Source organism: Chiloscyllium plagiosum, unplaced genomic scaffold (genome assembly GCF_037043375.1).
Source record: "Chiloscyllium plagiosum isolate Xiang-an unplaced genomic scaffold, Cpla_swu_hap1 HiC_scaffold_31, whole genome shotgun sequence".
Classification (NCBI taxonomy): domain Eukaryota; kingdom Metazoa; phylum Chordata; class Chondrichthyes; order Orectolobiformes; family Hemiscylliidae; genus Chiloscyllium; species Chiloscyllium plagiosum.
Window position 1 is genome coordinate 17,568,510 of NW_028270169.1, and position 25,768 is coordinate 17,594,277.

General features: G+C 44.7%; 1 protein-coding gene across 5 annotated transcripts in view; it reads left to right on the top strand.

Moving 5' to 3' along the window:
- Positions 1–25,768, top strand: part of LOC122563963 (rap1 GTPase-activating protein 2) — a 313,908-nt gene that overhangs the window by 134,712 nt on the left and 153,428 nt on the right. For 2 of the 5 annotated variants that reach the window (XM_087977294.1, XM_087977295.1), the window contains exon 1: positions 12,868–13,369. The exons of 1 other annotated variant lie outside the window; for it this stretch is intronic. In XM_087977294.1, coding sequence (XP_087833420.1) covers positions 13,266–13,369 — 104 coding nt within the window. In that variant the 5' untranslated portion in view covers positions 12,868–13,265. Of the gene's footprint in view, positions 1–12,867; positions 13,370–25,768 lie in introns of those variants that run through there. 2 more of the 5 variants (XM_043718317.2, XM_087977293.1) reach the window with 1 other exon arrangement.

The following is a 25,768-nucleotide window of genomic DNA, read 5'->3' on the forward strand; positions in this document are numbered from 1 at the left end:
CATTCACCTGACTGATGTCACCTTTAACTAGTACAGTACTGCATTTATCTAGATATTGACCAGGATTTGAATCCATAACCTTCCAATTCAGAGACCAGAGTGCCAATAGCTGAGCCACAGCATTGACTAAGGTAGCCAAGTCATTGAATAGAATCATAGAATCCCTACAGTGTGGAAACAGGCCCTTCAGCCCAACAAGTCCACACCAACCTTCTGAAGATGACCCACCCAGATGCAGTCCCCTACCATCCTATAATGACCTCTAACTAATACAGGGTGAAAGTGTGGACTGCAGATGCTGGAGATTAGAGTCAAGATTAGAGTGGTCCAGGAAAAGCACAGGAGGTCAGGCAGCATCCTAGGAGCAGGAGCAGGACATTCCTGATGAAGGCTCTGGCCCGAAACATCAATTTTCCTGTTCCTCGGATGCTGCCTGACCTGCTGTGCTTTTCCACTCTAATCTGCACTCTAACTAATGGACCTAACCTACACATCACTGAATACTATGGGCAATTCATCTAACCTGTACGTCTTTGAACTGTGGGAGGAAACTGGAGCACCCAGAGGAAACCCACGCAGACACGGGGAGAATGTGCAAACTCCACACAGTCAGTCACCCGAAGCTGGAATTAAGTGCGGGTCCCTGGCAGTGTGGGCATCAGTGCTAACCACTGAGCCACCGTGCCACCTCAGGGTCAGTTCCTGACCCCAAAATAATACAAAAACTGCTTTTGTAACTTGAAAGAAATTTGCAGAAAAAAGCAAACTCATGGATAGCAAGTCTATTTTTATTTGGGGAGCCTGAAACTGATCACAATAGAGATGCAGAAATAGAAGCAGGAGCCCTTTGAGACTGGTGTGTCAATCATTACAATTATAGCTGATTATCCAACACATCGCCTGCTTCTGCTTTTCCCCCATATCCTTTGATTCATTTAGCGCAAAGTGCTACATCCAACTCCTTTCTGAAATCATATAAGATTTTGACCTTGACTACCTTTTGTGGTACACATGAGACTCTGATATGTTTGCCATGTTCCCCAGGGTGTAATAGGAACTACACTTCAAAAGGAGAGATTTGACCAGAAATTATAAACAGATTGGCAGCAATTTATGTGCAGAATAGTTGAGGGGGTATATCAATGCCCTTGCTTTTGAGATGGCTTCCAAAAGTTCACAGCTCGAGCTAGCAGCCTGGACTTTCCTTGTGAAACTGGTCAATTGGCTACTCAACAGTTGAGAAGTTGTTGGCAGATTCTTCTCTTTTAAAAAAGAATCTCTTTTAAGGTCTTCAGTGGTTTTGAAAAGTTGATCATTTGCAGAGACCACAAATATTGTTTGTTGGCTGCTTTCTAAGGCCAGAAGCATGTTCCTTTGTAGCCCAGAATTTGGGGTTTTGATATGGTCCTGACTGCTCACTATTTCAATATTGTATGGTTAAAAAGCAGTTGGGTTTGGCCCTGTGGGAGTCACATGACCAAACTTCCTCAGAAGTGGGGTGTGGTGGGGAGTAGCTACTGTGAGACACACCTTGCATTGCAAATATTACCCTCTACGGCCATCCTGGAAGTTACATGGAAAGTTATTAATACTGTTAGTTCTACAATAATGTGTCTTTCTTTAACACAAACTGGCTGTAATACAATTGGCAAATTGGGAACACTGTTTCTAAAATGCAAACTTGTGAAACGTGTGTTAGTTATAATACAATTAGATCAGTAACACTTTAAGTGTTATTTGTACTGCGCAATTTTTGTATAACGTGAAATCGCACAGGAATGCGACTATTGCGTTATAGAAGAAATGACTGTACATCTTTGCATAGGATAGGTGTAGTTTGCAATTCTATTGCGGAGATGAGACTTTGTCTCGGTAGCAGCTGGCAGCACAATAGTTAGCATTCCAGATCCATCAGAAATTCAGAAAATCGCAAATTTCTGGTTCATTTGGACTTCTGAGAAGTTCCCAGAAGGTTACAGCAAGTCCAGTCACGTGATTATAACAGTCACCTCTGTAGGAGGGAAGTGAAACATTGGCAGATAGAGACTCAACTTTGAGGTTTTTTCTCTTCCAATGATCATGTCTAAAATGCACAAAGCAGACTGGAGAAAGGCGACACCATTGATAGAGAAACAGAAGAGGGTGCTGATTGGTTGAAATAATAATTGACATGGAGATGCAGCAAGAGCAGTTAACTGTCAATCTTAATTCTCAAACCGGGCAGGGCGATTCTGATTGGTCAGGGCATTGCTATGGGGATGGAGGAGGTTGTTTCCATGACTCATTCTATGAGGAAAGACAGTGGCAATGTCTGCATGATTTCCAGTTGCTTACTTAAAACAGGGTCCTGAGTACTTATGTAAGTAGCTTCTGGCAAGCGCAACTGCATCACGTGATTTAGCAAATTCATGACAATTAGGTGTCTCCTCTTTGTACTCAGTGATTCCCACCCAAACCAAGAATGTTACCCTGGCACATTACATGCAGCCAGCAACCAAACACTGACTGTCAGCGCCATATTGTTGCCAACACACTGTGGGAAATGTTCCCAAGCTATGAATAAATATTTTGCATTATCTATAATATCCCAGGCCCTTGTGTGCAAGTACATGTTGTACCTGTACATCATGGAATTCAGGCTGTTTATTCTACACCTGTTTCCGGTCACATTTGTTCAGCAGAAATATGAGGTGAAATTCCAGTGGCTTGATGCATTTTGTTTCCTCATAATTACAATTCCAGTTCTGTTCCCTTCTCTCTTGGTTGTCAGGCACAGTCCATCCTCCTGTCCTTCTTTCAAAAGGCAGGTTCTCGTGGAGACAGCAGGGCCCTCAGCCATTGTGTTGGAGGGTTGGCTCTTTGCAGGATGCCCCACAGCGCCAGGGACCCGGGCTCAATTCCAGCCTCGGGCGACTGTCTGTGTGGAGTTTGCACATTCTCCCTGTGTCTGCGTGGGTTTCCTCCGGGTGCTCCGGTTTCCTCCCACAGTCTAAAGATGTGCAGGTTAGGTGAATTGGCCATGCTAAACTGCCCATAGTGTTAGGTGCATTAGTCAGAGGGCAATGGGTCTGGGTGGGTTACCCTTCGGAGGGTCGGTGTGGATTTGTTGGGCCAAAGGGGTTGTTTCCACACTGTAAGGAATCTAATCTAATCCTTGACAGACACTGACTACCTTGAGAGAAGGGAGACGTACTGTTCCCTCTCCTCCCCTGGAGTCCACAATAAAACACACCATGGTTTGCTTGTCATGCTTCCTATATGGTGATTTCCCTAACCCCTCCCCCCACCCCACACACACACACACGCCTAGGTTAATACCAACAATAGCAGGATGAAATATCTGAACAGGCTTTGATAACCCACTTAAGGACCTCAGCTGGTAGTGGGAGTGAGAATGCCATCTATGAACGCTCTACCCATGGATTTAGGAAAACAGCCAATCCCCACCCAGCATCCAATTTAGTTATGAGGTAAAGGAATGGGTCTGGTTGGGTTACTTTTCGGAGGGCTGGTGAGGACGTGTTGGGCCAAAAGGCCTGTTTTCACACTGTAGGGATTCTCTGAAGTCAGAATTTGTTAGAATTTTGGTAACTAAGTGAGGAGGAGTTGGTGTAGGAAGGTGATCAGATTGAGTGGTGGAACGGGTCGTTGTTTCCCACACCCATTTCTTGTGTTCCTTCATTGTCATACTCTCCATCCAGTAAAATCAATACATAATGCTGTCACACCCCAGGCCATTGATATTAATGAATAATGCAGTAACAGTGAACCATCTTGTTATTACTTACTTCAGAGGTAATGCTTTCTAGCTGCATTTGTGTTCGCTGCTCTCAACCTGCGTACAACAAACATAGCTGAAAGGCAAACTGTTTTCTCCAACTAACTGTGATCTAAGACAGAAAAGTCACTAAACAAATAATAAAAGGGATGTTAATTGGGTGCTGGGCTGTTGGGATGATGAATATTATCAAGTGGAAAATTGCATTCAGCATCTTTAAAGGGAGCTAATTGCTACAGTCTTGACAGAACATTTTACAGTGACCATCTCTTGTTTAAAGAGTCAAACAAATATCTCTTTTATCAGCAGTTTCATGCATTATGTGCCTTCGGTGTGAGTAGAACATGTTCCATGTCGCAGAGTTTTGCTAACAATCCATTTTGCCAAACCGCTTTCCAGTCATTATGAAATATACAAAAGGTTAACAATGAACTTTTTAAAAAAAAACATCATTGTAAAGAGATTTTGGTATAAGGGTTCTTTCCTGCTCAGACTGTGCAGTGTTGACGTCAATGACAAGCAGTTTATTGGGAAATCAGCACCCTAGATTGCAGTTGTTTTATTAATATCATTATTTTTGTTATTGAAACACCTGCAGTTTAATAGAAAGCATCAGGTTTAATTCCATTTACTATGTCAGAAATTTTGATTAAATAACTCTGGAGATGGCCTGTAATATTATCCTCACAGCCTTCTGCTTGGTTGTGGTGATAATCAGATCAGCCTTGGGTTTGAGCGTCAGGTCGTTCCAACTGTGCTGCTTTCAATTGTAGCAGGTGGAGGGACAATGCTGCCAAAGCCAGAAAGGGATAAAGAAATGTGTCCAGTCGACCTCAAACTGATTTAGCACCGCTGTCTTTTCATCTTTCTCAAATCAATGTATAGGTCAGCGAGAGGGGAGGTCGGGAGAGAATGTTTTGACTCACATTTTGATCAGTGGGTTAGCGTTAACTACGTGAAAGTCGAAAATGGCCTGATCCAAATGTAGTTAGAGTCAAAAAAAACCTGCAGATGCTGGAATCCAAAGTAGACAAACAGGAGGCTGGAAGAACACAGCAGCCAGGCAGCGTCAGGAGGTGAAGTCTGATATTTTGGGTCGACACCCTTCAGCAGGACCCGAGAGGGGTAAGGGAGCCCAGAAATAACTAGATGGAGGAGGGGAAGGGCTAGGGGAAAATAGGTGAGATAGCAATAGATGGATGCAGGTAGGGGCATATTTCATTCAATGTCCAGTCGCCAGAAGTATATTGATAGCAGTTATAACATTTCTACTTCCCTCACCATCCTTTTCAGTATTAGTGGAACTTTGTACTTAAGCCTTCAAAGTTTTGTTTCTATTTCAATTGCTTTGCTTGTCCTCTTTGAATATCGTTAGAATGTGACAGCTTCACCAGGACTTTTCTTAGAACTGAGCCTCATTAATGTGTAAAGCCCAACTCAGATTTCCACAATACGCTGTTCGGTATCAGCAACTCTGGAATCTACTAATTCATCGGACTAGGGAACGAAAAGTTATGGGTTTAATGGAATTACCCACTTCATGGAGATGGCAGAGGTCTTGCCCATTGGCTGAAGAGAAGAAAAAGTGTCACTGAATGAAGTGCCAACCAGGCATATAATGGACAGCGGCAGAGCAGCCCCAGGTTCAAGGACCTTACTGAGGGGAGTCCCACCTGCTGAGACCTGCCTACTGAGCAGAGGCTGGCAGCTTTAGTGGCACATTCTCTTGTCCACCTTCAGGTTAAGGAGAATCGACGTTTCGGGCATAAGCCCTTCTTCAGGAAGGGCTTCCTGAAGAAGGGCTTATGCCCGAAACGTCGATTCTCCTGTTCCCTGAATGCTGTCTGACCTGCTGCGCTTTTCCAGCAATACATTTTCAGCTCTGATCTCCAGCATCTGCAGACCTCACTTTCTCCTCACCTTCAGGTTAACACAAGCCATGGTGGAATGAGGGTCTAAAGTGAGTATTAGTTGCCCAGTTAAGAGCTTAAGTTGGCTGCATGGAGACCATGTCAATGTTGGAGCAGTACAGCAAAGGCATCCATAAGCCTTCTGCGACAGATGTAATCAGGTTGGAGACAGAGTCATAGAATCATACAGCAGGGAAACAGACCCTTCAGTCCACCTCGTCCATTTCAACCAGGTATCCAAAACTCCCAGTTGCCTGCTTTTGGCCCATATTCCTCTAAACGTTCCATATCCATGTACCTATCCAAATGTCCTTTGACTGTTGTAATTGTATCTGCCTCTACCACTTCCTCTGACAGCTCATTCCATATACCCACCAACCTCTGAGTGAAAAAACTGTCCCTTGGGTTCCTGCTAAGTCTTTCCCCTTTCACCCTAAACCTATGTCCCTCTAGTTTTGGACTCCCTACCCATGGAAAAAGATCTTGGCTACTCACATTATCCATGCCCCTCATGATTTTATAAACCTTCGGAAGATCACCCCTCAGCCTCCGATGCTCCTGGGAGAAAGGAAAGCAGGTCCTTAACCATCACTCTCACACCCAGTTCAATCTTTGGGTTCTTTTCATATCATGCAAAATGGCAAATCTGTCTCACTAGATGTTCACTCCATGCTGGGCCCTCTGTAAATATGCAACAAGTAGAATCTACAAGTCGTTGAGACCCTTTATTACTGTGTATTTCATACCATCTCAGTTATGAAAATCCTCAAGTGTCAGGTATCTTTTATATAGAATTTCTGGCACAGACAAAGAGATTTAGCTGACCAGGTCAATGTCAGAGTTGAAAAGTGGGGCACTGGACAAGCACAGCAAGCCAGGCAGCACCTGAGGAACAGGAGAGTCGACGTTTTGGGCGTAAGCTCTTCATCAGGAATTCCTGCTGTGCTTTTCCAACACCACACTTTTCGACTCTGACTCTCCAGCATCTAAGTCCTCACTTTCTCCAGGTCAGTGTGAGCATTTATGCTCCATGTCAGCTTCTTCCCAATCCTCTTCATCTCATTGTAATAACATCTCCTTCTACTCCTTTCTCCCTCATGTGTCTATCTAGCTTCCCTTTAATTGTATCCATTCTATTTCAATTACTCCATGCAGCAACATCCCCGTTCTGGCCACTCACTGGAAAAGGTGATTTAGTCTGAATTCGCTATTACATTACTCTTACATTTATGGTCCGTAATTTTTGTTTTCTCTGCAAGTGGAAATATCTTTGTTGATCCTTTCATTATTAAAGTCTTTTAACAGATCACCCCTTCATCTTTACCTTTGAAGAAAATCACTGCAGTCTGTTCAATCGTCCTGCTTACTTATTGTCTCTTTGTTGTGGTATCATTTTAGTCATGGGTTTTTTTAACACTGTTTCTGGTGCCTTTACATCTGTTACCAGTTCAAGCTGATAACCAGGTGCCTCACCTCTTTTGCAAATTTAAAGAAATTAACACAACTGTTTCCAATTATTTCTCTTCTTCCACGTTGGCACCCACTCAGGCTTCCTCTCCTCCTCTCTGTACTTAGGAAATTGAGGCTCGGAACCAAAATCTATGAACAAAATTAAGCTCTACATCCAGTGGTATTCTGTACCCTAGTCATAATTTGGACTGGATGAGGCTCAAGTTGAGAGCTCTCAGTTAATGTGCAACATCGACAGAACAGAAATGCATTGTACCATTGAACACCACCTGCACGTTTTAATATGTTCTTGTTAACTTCACGGATGCTTTGCTGAGGGATTGTGTCAAACCCAACACTTGGAGAGTTGGTAGCAAGCTTCAGTTCTTCTCAATACTGATAAAGGAAGAGCTTGCATTTATAGAGCACCCTTGGTGATGTGCCAAAGGACTACATCACCATTGAAACACTTCTGAAAAAAAAATCATTATTGCCAAGTTGGGACAGGTGTCACTCAACTTGCACACAGTAACGACACCAAATATCAATGAAATATGTGACAAGGTGATCTGTTTTCCTGATAATGTGCACAGAACCCGAGAGATAAGCATCCTGCTGTTCTTCAAATGCCACCTTTCTGACAGTGCGGCACTCTGTCTGTGCTGGACTGGAGGGATTTAGTGCTGAGGCTTCCCAAACAGGTATTAAACTCACGGGTCTCCCAAATCAGATGCAAGAGAGCTACCACTGAGGGTAGTCCCCAACTCCATTCCCCTTTACCAAATACCAAGCCAGAAAAGGTCAGAGCTCCACTGAGATTGAGAAAATAGATATGTCCCAAACAATCCTGTGAAGTACCTCGCTGGTACCTATTGGTGATATATAACTGCAAACCCGGGTGTTGTTCCTCAACTTGCAACAATACAGTGATGAAATGAAAGGAGTTGATTCCCTAGTCAGCGCAGGATCGTTTAAGAGGGTGAACAAGATATAGGAACAGACTCTGTTTAACTTAGAACATGAATTCATTTGTGCCCAGGAAAAATGAACGGAATTGAAGTCTTTAGGGTTCTAGATTGGTTTCTAAATCTGCCTAAAGACAATTTGACATGAAGTGACACTTTAATCCCTTTATGCAACACTAAATACCTTCTGCACTTGACAAAGTTTGCAATCTCACCACTCGACTAATCGTAATGAAGGAAAAAGTGAGGACTGCAGATGCTGGAGATCAGAGCTGAAAATGTGTTGCTGGAAAAGCACAGCAGGTCAGGCAGCATCCAAGGAGCAGGAGAATCGATGTTTCGGGCATGAGCCCTTCTTCAGGAATGAGGAAAGTGTGTCCAGCAGGCTAAGATAAAAGGTAGGGAGGAGGGACTTGGGGGAAGGGCATTGGAAATGCGATAGGTGGAAGGAGGTCAAGGTGAGGGTGTTAGGCCGGAGTGGGGGTGGGGGCGGAGAGGTCAGGAAGAAGATTGCAGGTTAGGAAGGCGGTGCTGAGTTCGAGGGATTTGACTGAGACAAGGTGGGGGGAGGGGAGATGAGGAAACTGGAGAAATCTGAGTTCATCCCTTGTGGTTGGAGGGTTCCTAGGCGGAAGATGAGGCGTTCTTCCTCCAACCATCGTGTTGCTATGGTCTGGCGATGGAGGAGTCCAAGGACCTGCATGTCCTTGGTGGAGTGTGAGGGGGAGTTGAAGTGTTGAGTCACGGGGTGGTTGGGTTGGTTGGTCCGGGTGTCCCAGAGGTGTTCTCTGAAACGTTCTGCAAGTAGGCAGCCTGTCTCCCCAATATAGAGGAGGCCACATCGGTTGCAGCGAATGCAATAAATGATGTGTGTGGAGGTGCCGGTGAATTTGTGGCAAGGGATCGTTCCATACACCCCACCAACCTCCAGATACAGCGTATCATCCACCGTCATTTCCACCACCTCCAAACGGACCCCACCACCAGGGATATATTTCCCTCCCCTCCCCTATCAGCGTTCCGAAAAGACAACTCCCTCCGTGACTCCCTCGTCAGGTCCACACCCCCCACCAACCCAACCTCCACTCCCGGCATCTTCCCCTGCAACCGCAAGAAATGCAAAACTTGCGCCCACACCTCCCCCCTTACTTCCCTCCAAGGCCCCAAGTGATCCTTCCATATCCGCCACAAATTCACCTGCACCTCCACACACATCATTTACTGCATCCGCTGCACCCGATGTGGCCTCCTCTATATCGGGGAGACAGGCCGCCTACTTGCGGAACGTTTCAGAGAACACCTCTGGGACACCCGCACCAACCAACCCAACCACCCCATGGCTCAACACTTCAACTCCCCCTCCCACTCCACCAAGGACATGCAGGTCCTTGGACTCCTTCATCGCCAGACCATAGCAACATGACGGTTGGACGAAGAACGCCTCATCTTCCGCCTAGGAACCTTCCAACCACAAGAGATGACCTCAGATTTCTCCAGTTTCCTCATTTCCCCTCCCCCCACCTTGTCTCAGTCAAACCCCTCGAACTCAGCACCGCCTTCCTAACCTGCAATCTTCTTCCTGACCTCTCCGCCCCCACCCCCACTCCGGCCTATCACCCTCACCTTGACCTCCTTCCACCTATCGCATTTTCAACGCCCCTCCCCCAAGTCCCTCCTCCCTACCTTTTATCTTAGCCTGCTGGACACACTTTCCTCATTCCTGAAGAAGGGCTCATGCCCGAAACGTCGATTCTCCTGCTCCCTGAATGCTGTCTTACCTGCTGCGCTTTTCCAGCCACACATTTTCAGCTCTAATCGTAATGAAGGCCTACCTTGTACAGGAAAGCTCCATTCACCAGCTATTCCAGTTTGACGAGGATTTCCTCGTTCTTGTATCCAGGTATCTTTGCCTTTGTGCGGTTTAAGTTGACACAACACGTCTGACTTTTTCCTCCCGTGATCTCAGATCTTACATAAGCTGCTCCTCTCTGCTGAGACTGAATTTCAGAAAAATATAACCTACAACCACATAACTGACAAAGTTGTACTAACCTGTTTTGCAGATTTGTACCTGTCAAATTGGGTATGAGAATTTAATCGTGTTTAACTAGATGTTAGATTCACTGCATGAGAAGTAGATTTATGACTTTTTTAAAGTGGGATCACCTCAGTACAAAGTATTAACAGATTAGCTTATTTAATGCCTTCCTCTATTTAACTATTAAACTTTTGAAATCTCCTGTGAAGAGATTGTTTCTGTTCTCTTCAAACAGTTTAGGATGAAACATAACTCCACCAAGACTATGCTGGATCTTTGGTAATCAGAACTCTGAATCCAGACAATCCCTGACAGTCAAGGGAGAAGAGCTTGTGTGCAGGGGCGGGGTTGCAGGTGCAGGGAGACTTTGTAGGAAGAGTGATTGGGATTTGGACCAGTGGGGATCAATTGGGGCCTTTGAATGTGGGTGTGGTAGGAGGAGCATTATGAGCAGTGGGTGAGACTTGTGTGTGCAGAGGGTGAGGCTTGTTGGTGCATGGGTTGGAGGTTCTAGTGGGCGTTGGAGTGGTGCCTCTGCATGTGGATGTTGTGTGTGAAGAAAGGGGCGACACAGTGGCTCAGTGCTCAGCACTGCTGCCTCACAACACCAAGAACCTAGGTTCGATTCCAGCCTCAAGCAACTGTCTATGTGGAGTTTGCACATTCTCCCCATGTCTGCTTGGGTTTCCTCCCACAATCCAAAGATGTGCAGCTTAGGTGAATTGCCCATAGTGTTCAGGGATGTTTAGTTAGGTGCATAAGTCAGGGGTAAATATAGGTTAAGGGAATGGGTCTGGGTGGGTTACTCTTCAGAGGCTCAGTGTGGACTTGTTGGGCCGAAGGGTCTGTTTCCACACAGTAGGGATTCTATGACAAGGATTGTTAGAGGTTGTGCCAGGGGCAGGCTTTCAATTACTTGGCAGGAGGGAGGACCTTGCGGCAAGTTGGGCTGAAGAAGCTTGAGGATGGGAGAGGATTGCAGATGCAGGCAGATAACGACACAGGGGCAGGGAAGAGTTGGGTAAGTGCAGGTGGAGGTGCCGTCATTATGAGGCCAGTTGGAAAATCTAGAGCTACACTGGAACCCCTGGGGGAGTTTCCATCCACCTGTCAGAGGGGGTCTGCCAGAACAGCAGTTCCTCACAAGTAACCCTTTGAGCAGACTAGTTAGTTAGATGTGTAGGATCAGGTCCAAAGTGAAAAACTTGATTATGTATCTGTGTTACACATCTCGCATTAGCTCCAATTTTATTCTTCTGCCATTGTGCTCCCTTAGTCCCATGTGTGCCCTTCAGGACTTGCTCTGGATTAGAGTGCCTGGCTTAGCCACCTTCTCATTGTTTCTGCAAGTCAAGCCTGACTAATAATCATCAGTCAGTTGTACAGCCCCAGGGGGAGCACTCACAGTGGGCTTGTTCCACTTGCTGTGTCATCACTGGCCAGCAAATCACTGTGTCATGGTCAAGGGCAGGAATCCACCCCTTTCTTTGATGACCCATTTTGCACTTTTCAAACAAATGGGTCATCAAACACCCATCTCGCCAGCAATGGGTTCACTCTGTTTTTCTGGGCACTGCCTTCTCAACAAGTTAGTCCAGGAATCTTTCTATTTTCTGAATTCCCACTTTACCAGTTGTGATTCATCCATGTACTGATGGTTAGAGTCCAATCTGACAAACTACTGGCAACAGGAATAGGCCATTCGGCACCTTGAATATCAGAGACAGGAAAGGTCATTCAGATCTTGAAGGCCATTTGACCAACTGGTGAGATCTTGGCCGAACTGTCTCTGAATTCTGTTTACCTGCCTCACTTTTGTAACTTTTCAAACCCGCCATGTCTAACAATCTCAGTTTTAGAAACTTTGAACTGATGATCCCACTACCCCACCCCTGCTATCCGCCTGCGAGGTGGAGAATGGAGAACTCCACTTGTCCCAGACCCAGACCCAACCCCCTCGAAAGGGTTAATGAAGGGAAGAGTTACTGTGAGCGGCACGGTGGCACAGTGGTTAACACTGCTACCTCACAATGCCAGAGACCCGGGTTCAATTCCTGCCTCAGGCGACTGTGTGGAGTTTGCACATTCTCCCCGTGTCTCCGGGTGCTCCAGTTTCCTCCCACAGTCCAGAAATGTGCAGGCCAGGTGAATTGGCCATGCTAAATTGCCCATAGTGTTAGGTGTAGGGGTATGGGTGGGTGCGCTTCGGCGGGTCGGTGTGGACTTGTTGGGCTGAAGGGCCTGTTTCCACACTGTAAGTAATCTAATCTACCTATGCCTCCTGACTAAGCCATGATTTGGAGGAGCCGGTGTTGGACTGGGGTGGACAAAGTTAAATTGGAAGCACTAGCTTTCTGAGCGCCGCTCCTTCATCAGAACCACAACCACCTGATGAAGGAGCAGCGCTCCGAAAGCTAGTGCTTCCAATTAAACCTGTTGGACTATAACCTGGTGTGTGATTTTTAACCTAATAAGCCAGAGAGCGAGCTGCATGCAACCCTGAGAGGGACTCAGACAGAGGGGGAGGGCGGAGTCTCCACAGTTGTCATGTCGCCATAGCAACACACACGGGCAGAAAGTACATAGGAGGGAAGATTTGGGGAAAATCCTGGAGGGCTAGTAATTCAAGCAACTAGACAGGAGCTACTGAGCAGTTCGCAGTGTTGCTGTCCTCAGAAGCGAACAACTTCTGCGAGAGGGCAGGGAGGAGGTGCAGGGTTTGTACAGGAGCAAGTTCACCTCCCTGAGCAAATGTGCTTGAGGGATGTTGCAGCCGACAGCAGCGGTCGGGGATTGTGTGCGACTCGCTGATACATTAAAATCTACCGGGGAAGAAATAAGGAAGGAACAAGTTCACACTGCCTACTCCGGACAGACTCAAACCTTGGGCGAGAGGAGCAGCTGCAGTTGTCAGGTAGCCAGCCAGGTGACTTGAAGGTCACTGGAGGTGGAGGAGAGAGAGAGAGAGAGACAGAAATATAAAAACACCTGACGTGCAGAGGAGTCCGGGGAGCAGTGCCAGCGGGCAGCTGCCGGGCGAGGGAGAAGCTGGTTCACACTCAGGATCCTGCTGCTAGCCGGGACAGACGGAGCAGGGAGCTGCAGAGTTCCTGCGCTCACACACCATGGCTGAGAGAAGTGAGAAGGTGCCCTCGAAAAAGGCAGGCCTTCGAGCAGCAGTGGTCCTGATAGGGTTACTGCACAGATCCCGAAAGGAAAAGGACAGACGGTATGGTCTGCTTTTCATTAGAATCCATCCCTTCCCGATTCCGTGACTGCTTGAGTGCCGGTGATCAAATCTGAGTGCTGCGGGTGTCAGTTGAGGGGAAACTTATGAAAGTGGCATTGTGTTTGTAAAGTGCGCACCCAAAGTGCACAATGAAACAGGCTTGCATTCATTAACCGTGTGCTGTATTCTCGTTGCGACTCAACCTGTCAGATTTGATATTTGTTCAGTTTTGAGATTTAGAGTGTCCCTGGGGAATGAGTGATCCTTTGTTGGAGGAGACACAGGTCACTGTATCACTGGGAGACCTCTGCACTTTGGACAATTCGGCAACATTCACACCATTGGGTCGATGTTTGTAAACAAATAACGGGGAGGGGTTAAAAGTTTGCTCGTTCCCCTTCAGACAGACTGCAGCTACATAAATTTGATTTCATTTCTCGAGGCACTCTTTCACGAAGCCTTTTAACCTGGCTGCATGACTTTTAATGACACGCGACAGTATTAACAGTTATCAACACATTTATATAGCGTCTTTCGCTGCAAGTGTTACAGTATCGCAAGCATCGCAGATGCGTGGGTTTAAGTTCTCTAACAGAATACCATATCTAGCAATGTATGTGCATCAAATTGAAAGAAAGTCTGGTGTATTAAGGGTGTCCTTGTGGTGTAGTGTAACTTTGGGGATAGATGGAACCAGATGGGTTTTCTGAGATTTCCAGCTGCTAGGAATACATTAGCAAACCGATAACGTTAACTGATTATTAGATTAGATTCCCTACAGTGTGGAAACAGGCCCTTCGGCCCAACAAGTCCAATAGACAATAGGTGCAGGAGTAGGACATTCTGCCCTTCGAGCCTGCACCACCATTCAATATAATCATGGCTGATCATCCTTAATCAGTATCCTGTTCCTGCCTTAACTCCATAACCCTTGATTCCACTATCCTTGAGAGCTCTATCCAACTCTTTCTTAAATTAATCCAGAGACTGGGCCTCCACTGCCCTCTGGGGCAGAGCATTCCACACAGCCATCACTCTCTGGGTGAAGAAGTTTCTCCTCATCTCTGTTCTAAATGGTCTACCCCATATTTTTAAGCTGTGTCCTCTGGTTCCACACAGACCCTCTGAAGAATAACCCACCCAGACCTATTCCCCTACCCTATATTGACCCCTGACTAATGCACCTAACACAATGGGCAATTTAGCATGGCCAATTGACCTAACCTATCGTATGTATGATTGTTGGAAGGTGCACAAAATAACACTTTACGAGGTGTACACATCACTGAAGTCTGTCAAACCCTGACTAGCCGTAGGTTCCCATACAGTTCATTCACTATGGAGATGCTGTCTTCGTCAACAGGGAGACAGAGAGAGAGTGAGCGATTGATTCAACTGGTGATAGAGGCAGGAATGATGGAATTTGAGAATGCTTGTATCTGTCCAAAATAGCCTAATGAAAATATTCCCTCAATTCATTCAAAAGTATCTACGGTTTGTGACTTAAGTTGACTTTGTTTTCTTCCCTTATTGTTAAGCTGTGACTAGCAATTGCTTCCTGAAGTAATTCCCAGAATTTTATACCGGAGGACTTTGAACAAAACTATTCAGAGGCCAGTAGTAGAGGAATAAAAGGCTTCCTAAAATCTGAGTTGGATGCCCTACCTACGAGGTGGTGAACTATCGGGGGCCACCTTGAGGTATCGCCTGAAACAATTGTTGTCTTTTCTCACTAGCACTTCCAAGCAGAGCTCTAAGCCATCCTCATTAACTCAGGTTATCTAGCTGTGTCTGTCTGAGTCATGGTTACTGCTGGTACAGATGTGAGACTACTGCTGCAGGAAGCTGCGTAAGAGAACTGACCTTCATTGCTGTGACAATTAAAATCTAATCAAGTACCAGCCTTGTCACCTTTGTGTCAGCAAGAAAAGGAAGCCTTGCATTTATATAGCACTTTTCCATGACCTTTGGACATCTCAAAGCACTTTACAGTGAAGTCATTTTCAAGTGTAGCTGCTGGTGCGGTGGAAGAAACACCGCAGCCAATTTACACACAGTAAAATCCCACAAACAACAATGTGGTAGTGAGCAGGTATTTTTTTTTATGGTGATATTGTTTGAGTAAGAAATATTGTCCAGTTTATCAGGGATAATTCTGCTACGCTCCATCAAAATAGTACCATGGGGTCCTTACACAGTCATCTGCAAAGCTAGAAGGGGGTTTGGTTTAACAGTTGTATATAGAAGACAACAGCCCTGACAATGCACTAGCCCCTCTGTATTGCACCAGAGTGTTAGGTTTAATCATTATACTCAAGGGTTAGGATGGGATTTGAACCTTGTGTTTCAGAGGTAAGAGTTCTACTAACTGAGCTACAACTGACTGAGCATTGTATCTGGGGAAAACTGGATACATAATCTGCACAGAACTCTCTGTGAGCAAGTGCAATATCATTGAAACTGCTGACTTTATTGGTTATGGGGTTAAACTGAGTTCCCATCTATTCAGTCAGGTGAGCGTAAAAGATGCTGACTAACAGTTACCATCCAACGAACACTACCATAAACATCTCTGTACTGTTTGTGCAACGTTACTGTGCACAGGCTGACTGATACGTTTGTCTACATAACAACAATATTTTATGCAAACATATTGACCAGTAGGAAATGGAGCCTCGTCTGTATATCTTCCACAAGGTTGTCCGTCATGATATTTTAGCCAAATGTTGACACTCCTGAGAGAATTAGAGTTAAGATACCATAAGCAACAAATGCCTGCCTGTGATTCCTTAACCTGATTTTTTAACACTTTTAGTTTACACTATGCAAATTGATTTGTTATTTTCTTCCATGTTGCATGTTGTGTGTGTTCCATTTTTGATTATATGCCAAGCCAAATTCCTCGACTTGAATCCCACATCCTTCATTCACCACCTTAAAGGATTGAGGTGAACATCTGGTTTGAATCTAGGTCTCCTGTCGAACAGTGGAATAATGAACTGAGCTCATCGGAAGCATCAAAGTGATCAGAATGTGGAGCTTTGACTCCAACTGAGAACGTCAGAACTGGTCCATTTCTCTCCATTACCTATCACTCAGTGATTATATGGCACTGACCTTATCACAGCACCAATAAGTCTCAGGTGCACTTTGCACCATAAATATGAGAACTTTGGTTATTCCTTAAACATTTTAGGAGCGATCCTCCATCCTTCATCTCCAACTGCAAATCTGCCCTGTCTACTTTTCCACTTCCATTTGTCACTAGGCCTCACTCTAACACTACTTCAGGTGAAAGTGCAAGCCATGTTCAATATTTCATGACATAAAACGTGATCATCTCTTCTTTATATTGATGCTCTCTGTTCTACCTTCTCTAACCCACATCTCACCAGAATAGTGCAGGCCCCCTACCTCCAGCTGGACAGATGGACAGCACAGCTGCCACTCTGATGTGGCTATATAGCCTGCAGTGCCTGACCCGTTAATATTATATTGCCTTTTCCCTGCCCTGTAAGGCTGGACTTTCCAATCCACCCTCAACACAGTGAAGCGTACAAACTCAGCCCCTTCCCTCAGCACCACTAGGATGCCTACTCAACATCCTTAAAATAAGGAAGATTCAATCCCAGCCAGTAAGTTTAAAGTCCATTTAGCTATGTGGTGCCACGTAAGAACCTCCAGGTTTCCAGTTTCGTGACATTAATGGATATCAAAAGTGAAACCTTGGAGGGAAAAGAACCTGACAAAGTGCTAGGTGTCTATTTCTACATGGAGCCCTTTGGCATTGTTTGGAATGGAAAGTACTTTTACACATCTAACTCCCAATGGTATGCATGTCCTCTATGTCTAGAGATAAGTACCACATGTAAACACCAAAACAAAGCCCATCACAATCCAAATTCAAAAGCATCAAGGTACTATGCCAGTTGTTCCGAATGTTTATCAATAGGGAAACGTTTCACAAAATACATGGACGCAAAAGAATCTGCTGAGGCCCCATCACACAGACTAACCGTTTTGGAGTTATTACCCTATTAAGAGGCCCATTTCAAGTATTACCCAGTCTTTGAGGGAGAGAGCTCCTGCTAGAATTCGGCCTTTAGTTTGCAGCTCACTGGAACCTTTCTGATTCTTTGCAATAAATTCTTTTGTAATACGTTTGATATTCACTCATGTGAATCACTGGCATTTTCTCACTCCCAACTGATATTATCACTCTATTTCACCCTTTCCAATTCGCATGCACTCACTCCTCTCCCTTGCTTTCAAAATTAAAATGTTTGTGGCAACTAGACTGCATGACTGAACAGCTCCCCAGAGCAATGGGGATGTTGTGAATGAATGGAACCACCAACTGTTGTTGTATATTCAAACGTTGGTTAAAAGAAATTCTCTAAGTGGTTTACTTTCATTGAGGGATCACTGCAAGAACTCCCTTTTTTAAATTATTTTTTGACAAAAACAATTTCCAATGTCAACATCTATTGAACATTTTGCTGGAACTTGATCTTGTTTCACTCTTTAACCTTTTCTGAGAGTATTTCAGTGCAAGTTATTATGAAGGGAGACCATACCATGTAAGAGCTGAAGTAGAGCTGAAAATGTGTTGCTGGAAAAGCGCAGCAGGTCAGGCAGCATCCAAGGAACAGGAGAATCGACGTTTCGGTCATAAGCCCTTCTTCAGGAATGGTGAAGAAGGGCGTATGCCCGAAACGTCGATTCTCCTGTTCCTTGGATGCTGCCTGACCTGCTGCGCTTTTCCAGCAACACATTTTCAGCTCTGATACTCGAGCATCTGCAGCCCTCACTTTCTCCTCGAAGAGCTGAAGTAGGCCATTCAGCCCATTGAGTCTACTCTAAGAAATTCACTAAAGATTCTTAAACAGCACCTTCCAAATGCCCAAACATTTCAAACCACAATGGCAGCAGATACATGGGAACACCATCACCTTCAAGCTCCACTCCAAGTCACTCACCATCCTGCCTTGAGTCTACTATGCCATTCAATGTAATCATGGTTAGCCTGATGATCTTCCACTCCATTTTCCTGCCTTATTCCCCAAACCCTTGATTCCCTTATTGATTAAAAATCTGTCTGTCTCAGCCTTGAACATAGCTAATGACCCAGCCTCTATAGCCATCTGAAGTAAAGAAGTCCACAGATTCCCTGCCCCGAGAGAAGAAATTCCTCCTCATCTCTGGCTTCAGTGAGTGATCTCTTAGTCTGAGATTGTGCCTTCTGGTTCTAGACTCTCCTATAAGGGAAACACCCATTCCACATCTACACTGTCAAGTCCCTGAAGAATCGTGTATGTTTCAATAAGATTGCCTCTCATTTTTCTAAATTCCAACGAGTACAGGACAAATCTCCTCAACCTTTCCTCCACTCCAAGGATCAACTTCATGAATGTTCTGTAGCCTGTCCCACAGAAGAAAAATAAAACTTTTCTTCGATAAGAGGCCAAAACTATACACTCTATTCCCAGCGTGGTCTAATTAGTGCCTTGTATCGCTTGAACAAGACTTCCCTACTTTTATACTCCATTCCTTTTGAAATAAAGATCAACAATCCCTTTGCCTTCCCTATTACTTGCAGAGCTTGTATGCTAGCTTTTTGCGACCTACGTATGAGGACTTCCAATGTCTCTGTACTGTAACTTTCTACTGTGTGTCTCCACGTCAATAATGTTAGTTCCTCTATTCTTCCTGCTAAAGTGCACCACCTCTCATTTTCCCACATTGTATTCCATCTGCCAAGTTTTTGTCCATTTGTTTCTTGTCTATATCCCTTGCAGACTCTTTGTTCGTGCTCAGCACTTGCCTTCCCTGCGCTTCCCTTTGACTTTTGTGTCATCCACAAATTTGACTATCATATACTCACCTTCCTCAACCAAGTCATTAATCGATATTGTAAATAACTGTGGCCTGAGCACTTATCCATGTGTGTATGGTGATAGTGGGTCATAATGGTCTAGGAGATGTAAAGCAACTTGTTTTGATTTTAATTGGTTGATGTCAGTATCAACCTTTGCATCATTAATAACTTTCTCACCTCTGAGTCAGAAGGTTGCATGTTCAAGACTAACCCTAAGACTTTTTTATTCACTCATGAGATGTGGGCAACATTTGTTACTCATTCCTAGTTGACCTTAAGAAGGTGGTGATCTTTGAGGAGAAAGTGAGGTCTGCAGATGCTGGAGATCAGAGCTGAAAATGTGTTGCTGGAAAAGCGCAGCAGGTCAGGCAGCATCCAGGGAACAGGAGAATCGACGTTTCGGGCATAAGCCCTTCTTCAGGAAGAAGGGCTTATGCCCGAAACGTCGATTCTCCTGTTCCCTGGATGCTGCCTGACCTGCTACGTTTTTCCAGCAACACATTTTCAGCTTAAGAAGGTGGTGCTTTACATCTCCTAAACCATTGCGACCCATTATCACCATACACACAGGGATAAGTGCTCAAGCCACAACTGTCTTTTTCAACGGCAGCAGTCCATGTGCTGTAGTAGACCCTTGATGCTGTTAGGCCAGGAGTCTGACAATTTTGACCCAACGACACTGAAGGAATGATGATATATTTCCAAAGTAGGATGGTGAGTGACTTGGAGTGGAGCTTGAAGGTGGTGGTGTGCCCATGTGTCTGCTGCTATTGTGGTTCTAAATGTTTGTGCATTTGGAAGGTGCTGTCTAAGAATGTTTAGTGTATTTCTCAGTGCATCTTGTTACTGGTACACACTACTGCTACTGAACTTCAATGGAGGAGTAGATGCTGGTAGATGTGGTGTCAATCAAGCGGAGGCTGCTTCCTCCTGGATGTTGTCAAGCGACTTGGGTGTTGTTGGAGCAATACTCATCCACACTCCTGTCTTGTGACTTGTAGATGGTGGACAGGCTTTGGGGAGGCAGGAGGTAAGTTAATTGGTAGAATTCCTAGCCTCTGACCTGTCTCATTTAGCCACTGTAATGATTTGGCTAGTCCAGTTCCATTCAGATTTTGGTAACATGTAAACACAGAAGTCCAGGCTAGCACTCCACTGCACGACTGAGTGAGTGTTGCACTGTTTGGGGTGCTCTTATAGATAAGACTTTAAACCATAGCTCTGTCTGGGATGAACATAAAAGATCCCATTTTACTGTTTGGGGAGAAAATTTTCTCTGGTGTCCTGCCCAATATTTAACTCTCAATCAGCATCCCACTCTGGGATTATCACCTTGCTGTTTGTGGGTGTTTGCTACATATAAACATAGCAACCATTCTCATGCTGTAAGTTCCCATAAAACAGCAATGCAATAATGAAAAGAAAACCTGTGTTTGAGATGTGGCCAGGACTCTGGGGAATTCTTCTGTTTTCTCTTTGGAATAGTACCATGAGAACTGAGTAGGCAGGCATCTTATCGAAAGATACTATCTCCAACAGTGCATCACTTTCCCAGTGTTAACATTGGACTGTCAGCCCTTGGGTTTTGTGCTAAAGTGAGATTTGAACTAGCAACCATCTGACCCAAGAGTGCTACCAACTGAGGCACAGCTGATGCTAATAAAGGCAAAAGGCCCAGTAAAGTCTGCCTGAAGAATCTTTCTTTGATACCTCAAAATAGTTGTCAGACAAAGAAAGAACAAGTGAAGTGAAAGGGGTCAAGGGAACGGGTAAGTGAAAATATCAATGGGTGAAAACACAAGTTTGAAAGACTGAATGACATAATAAATATCTTTTGCTGATTCCTGGTTAATAAATGTCTGTTTTCTTTCTCGGTGCGTTGGAGCCTATAATCAGAAGTAGGTCATTCAGCCCTTCAAACTCTTCTGCTGTTCAATCAGATCAAGTTTGTCTGTTTGTGTTCCAAATCCCACATTCCCATTGATCCAAAATAACCTATAATCCCTGAGTTAAGTGGCTTGAAGTGTGTATACTTGTGGCTTGAAGTGTGTATACTTCAATGCAAGAAGTATACGAAATAAGGTAGGTGAACTTGCAGCGTGGGTTGGTACCTGGGACTTCGATGTTGTGGCTATTACGGAGACATGGCTAGAACAGGGACAGGATTGGCTGTTGCAGGTTCCAGGATTTAAATGTTTTAGTAGGGTCAGAGGTGGGGGTAAAAGAGGGGGAGGTGTGGCATTGCTTGTCAAAGATAGTATTACAGTGGTGGAAAGGACGATGGATGAGGACTTGCCATCTGAGGTAGTTTGGGCTGAGGTTAGGAATAGGAAAGGTGAGGTCACCCTGTTAGGAGTCTTTTACAGGCCTCCTAATAGTCCTAGAATCATTGAAGAAAGGATAGGGAAGGTGATTCAGGAGATGAGTGACAGTAATAGGGTGGTTGTTATGGGGGACTTTAACTTTCCTGATATTGATTGGGAAAGCTACAGCTCAAGTTCGTTAGATGGGTCAGTGTTTATTCAATGTGTGCAGGAGAGTTTCCTGACACAATATGTAGACAGGCCAACAAGAGGTGAGGCCATACTGGATTTGGTTCTGGGTAACGAACCAGGCCAGGTGTTAGAATTAGAGGTAGGTGAGCACTTTGGGGATAGTGACCATAATTCGGTGATTTTTACTCTCGTGATGGAGAGGGATAAGTGTGTACTACAGGGCAAGAGTTATAGCTGGGGTCAGGGAAATTATGATGCGGTGAGGCATGACTTAGGATGTGTGGCTTGGAAAAGTAGACTCCAAGGCAAGAGTGTAAATGATATGTGGAGCTTGTTCAAGGATCAACTATTGAGTGTCCTTGATAATTATGTACCTGTCAGGCAGGGAGGAAAGGGTCGTGCGAGGGAGCCGTGGTTTAATAAGGAATTGGAATCCCTTGTTAAATGGAAGAGGGTGGCCTATCTCAAGATGAGACGTGAAGGTTCAATTGGGGCGATTGAGAGTTATAGGGTAGCCAGGAAGGACCTGAAGAGAGAGCTAAGAGCAGCAAGGAGGGGACATGAAAGGTCCTTAGTCGGTAGGATTAGGGAAAACCCTAAGGCTTTCTATAGGTATGTTAGGAATAAAAGAATGACTAGGGTAGGAATAGGTCCAGTCAAGGATAGTAGTGGGAAGTTGCGTGTGGAGACGGAAGAGATTGGGGAGACACTGAATGAATACTTTTCTTCAGTATTTACTCAGGAACAGGGCATTGTCGTCGATGTGAATACTGAGTCACAAATAAGTAGAATGGATGGCTTTGAGGTATGTAGAGAAGAGGTGTTGGAAATCCTGGAAAAGGTGAAAATAGATAAGTCCCCTGGGCCTGATGGCATTTATCCTAGGATTCTCTGGGAAGCAAGGGAGGAGATTGCAGAGCCATTGGCCTTGATTTTTATGTCCTCTTTGTCTACAGGAGTAGTGCCAGAAGACTGGAGGATAGCAAATGTGGTTCCCTTGTTCAAAAAGGGGAGTAGGGATAACCCTAGTAACTATAGGCCGGTGAGTCTCACTTCTGTTGTGGGCAAAGTCTTAGAGAGAATTGTAAGGGATAGGATTTATGCACATCTGGATAGGAATAATGTGATCAAGGATAGTCAGCATGGTTTTGTGAAGGGCAGGTCGTGCCTCACAAACCTTATTGAATTCTTTGAAAAGGTGACGAAGGAGGTTGATGAGGTTGATGTGGTATATATGGATTTTAGTAAGGCGTTTGATAAGGTTCCCCATGGTAGGCTACTGCAGAAAATACGGAGATATGGCATTGAGGGTGACTTGGAGGTTTGGATTAGGAATTGGCTGGATGGAAGAAGACAGAGGGTAGTAGTTGATGGCAAAGTTTCTTCATGGAGTGCCGTCACTAGCGGTGTTCCGCAAGGATCTGTTTTGGGACCATTGCTGTTTGTCATTTTTATAAATGACCTGGAAGAGGGGTTAGGAGGTTGGGTGAGCCATGATGATACGGATGATACGAAAGTCGGAGGAGTTGTTGACAGTGAGGAAGGATGTGGCAGGTTACAGCAGGATATAGAGAAGCTGCAGAGCTGGGCAGAAAGGTGGCAAATGGAATTCAATGTAGCTAAGTGTGAGGTGATTCACTTTGGGAAGAATAACAAAAAGATGGGGTACTGGGCTAATGGTCGGATACTTGGTAGTGTGGATGAGCAGAGGGATCTTGGTGTCCATGTACACAGATCTCTGAAAGTTGCCACCCAGGTAAATAGTGCGGTGAGGAAGGCATATGGCGTACTGGCTTTTATTGGTAGAGGAATTGAGTTCCGGAGTCCTGAGGTCATGATGCAGTTGTATAAGACTCTGGTGCGGCCGCATCTGGAATATTGTGTGCAGTTTTGGTCGCCATACTATAGGAAGGATGTGGAGGCACTGGAACGGGTGCAGAGGAGGTTTACCAGGATGTTGCCTGGTATGGAAGGAAGATCGTATGAGGAAAGACTGAGACACTTGGGGCTGTTTTCATTAGAGAAAAGAAGGTTTGGGGTGACTTGATTGAGGTGTACAAGATGATTAGGGGGTTAGATAGGGTTGACAGTGTGAACCTTTTCCCGCGTATGGAGTCGGGTATTACAAGGGGGCATAGCTTTAAATTAAGGGGGGGTAGATATAGGACTGAAGTTAGGGGTAGGTTCTTCACTCAGCGAGTCGTAAGTTCATGGAATGCCCTGCCAGTAGCAGTGGTGGACTCTCCCTCTTTATGGGCATTTAAGCGGGCATTGGATAGGTATATGGAGGATAGTGGGTTAGTATAGGTTAGGTGGGCTTGGATCGGCGCAACATCGAGGGCCAAAGGGCCTGTACTGCGCTGTAATCTTCTATCTTAACAAGAATCTATCGAACTCTGCAATAAAAATATTCAATAGTCATTCCTCAACTACCTTCTGAGACAGATTTTCAATGCCATGCAACTCTCCAAGAGAAACAAAATCCTTACATCCCTATATAAAAAAGGTGGTTCTTAATTTTAAAACAATGTCCTCTTGTTCTCGATGTAAACATCCTTTCTGTGTCCATCTTGTCTGAAGTATTCAAGTTCATAAAATTTGGTCAAATCATCCCTCATTCGAGAGAAAACAAGCTAAGTCTGCCTAATCTATCTTCATAAAACAAACCACTCATTCCAGATGTCAATTGGTAAGCTTTGTCTGAACTGCCTCTGATGCATTTGCATGCTTCCGTAGACAAGGAGATCAAAACTGCACACAATATTGGAGATGTGGTCTCGCCAATTCCCTGTATAACTGCATATCTGTGTATTTGTACCACAGACTTCAGCACTGCAGCCAGTGTTGTAACAGAACATTTAGAAGGATGTTGCCAGGGTTGGAGGGTTCGAGCTGGAAGGAGAAGCTGAATAGGCTAGGGCTATTTTCCCTGCAGCGTCGTAGGCCAATAGGTGACCTAATAGAGGTTTATAAAAACATAAGAGGCATCGATAGAGTAAATAGACAAGGTCTTTTCCCTGGAAAAGGGGAGTCCAAAACTAGAGGGCATAGGTTTAGGGTGAGAGGGGAAAATTTTAAAAGGGACCTAAGGAGTAACGTTTTCACACAGAGGGTGGTGTGTGTATGGAATGAGCTACCATAGGAAATGGTGGAGGCTGGTACAATTACAGCATTTAAAAGACATCTGGATGGGTATATGAACAGGAAGGGTTTAGATGGATATGGGCCAAATGCAGGCAAATGGGGCTAGATTAGTTTATGATATTTGGTCGGTACGGACAAGTTGGACTGAAGGCTCTATTTCCGTGCTGTACATCTCTATGACTCTATGAGTTAGTGAGAACATACATCAGACCCATTTCTTTTCTTTCCAATTCCATTGATTCAAACATCTGAAAACCTCACTGAACTGTTGCTTTTAATTCTATGTTTCTTTTACAGTGATTTAATCTGCAGCATAATGGCTTTGAAATGATATTGTTTGCAGATGTTGCTTCCTCATAAATATTTATAGACATAATGGCTGGAAATGAAAAAAACCCCAAACTTTTCAGTATTCATAGAATTCCTGGCCTGGCCATGTTTATTAATGTATTGCACTAAATTGACCTTCCAATACTAGGAGACATTTATTTTCTCCTGCACAAAGACTAAAGAGGAGGTACCGAATTTTAGGTTGGAAAAACTGAATGACCAAAAATTTAAAATAAAGCCAGGAGATTACCAAAGACGTTGTAGTTCAGACTGTGTCTGAAGGAAGTTGATGTCTTACTTGCCAGTTACGTCTTAATGTCTTATTTTTCCAGTTGTATATAATTCTGTGCACTTCCTATATCCTTGCCTCTGCAAATCCTCTTTCACCCTTCCATCATCCGAAATCTCTGCATTGTTCAATCCCAGGACGCTGTCATATTCTGATTTGGATGACTCCATCATTAGCAGATGTATCTAAGCTGAGGAATTTCCTTCCTAAACCTTTCTGCCTTACTCTCCTGCTTTTAAGCTGCTCCTCCATACCAGACTGAT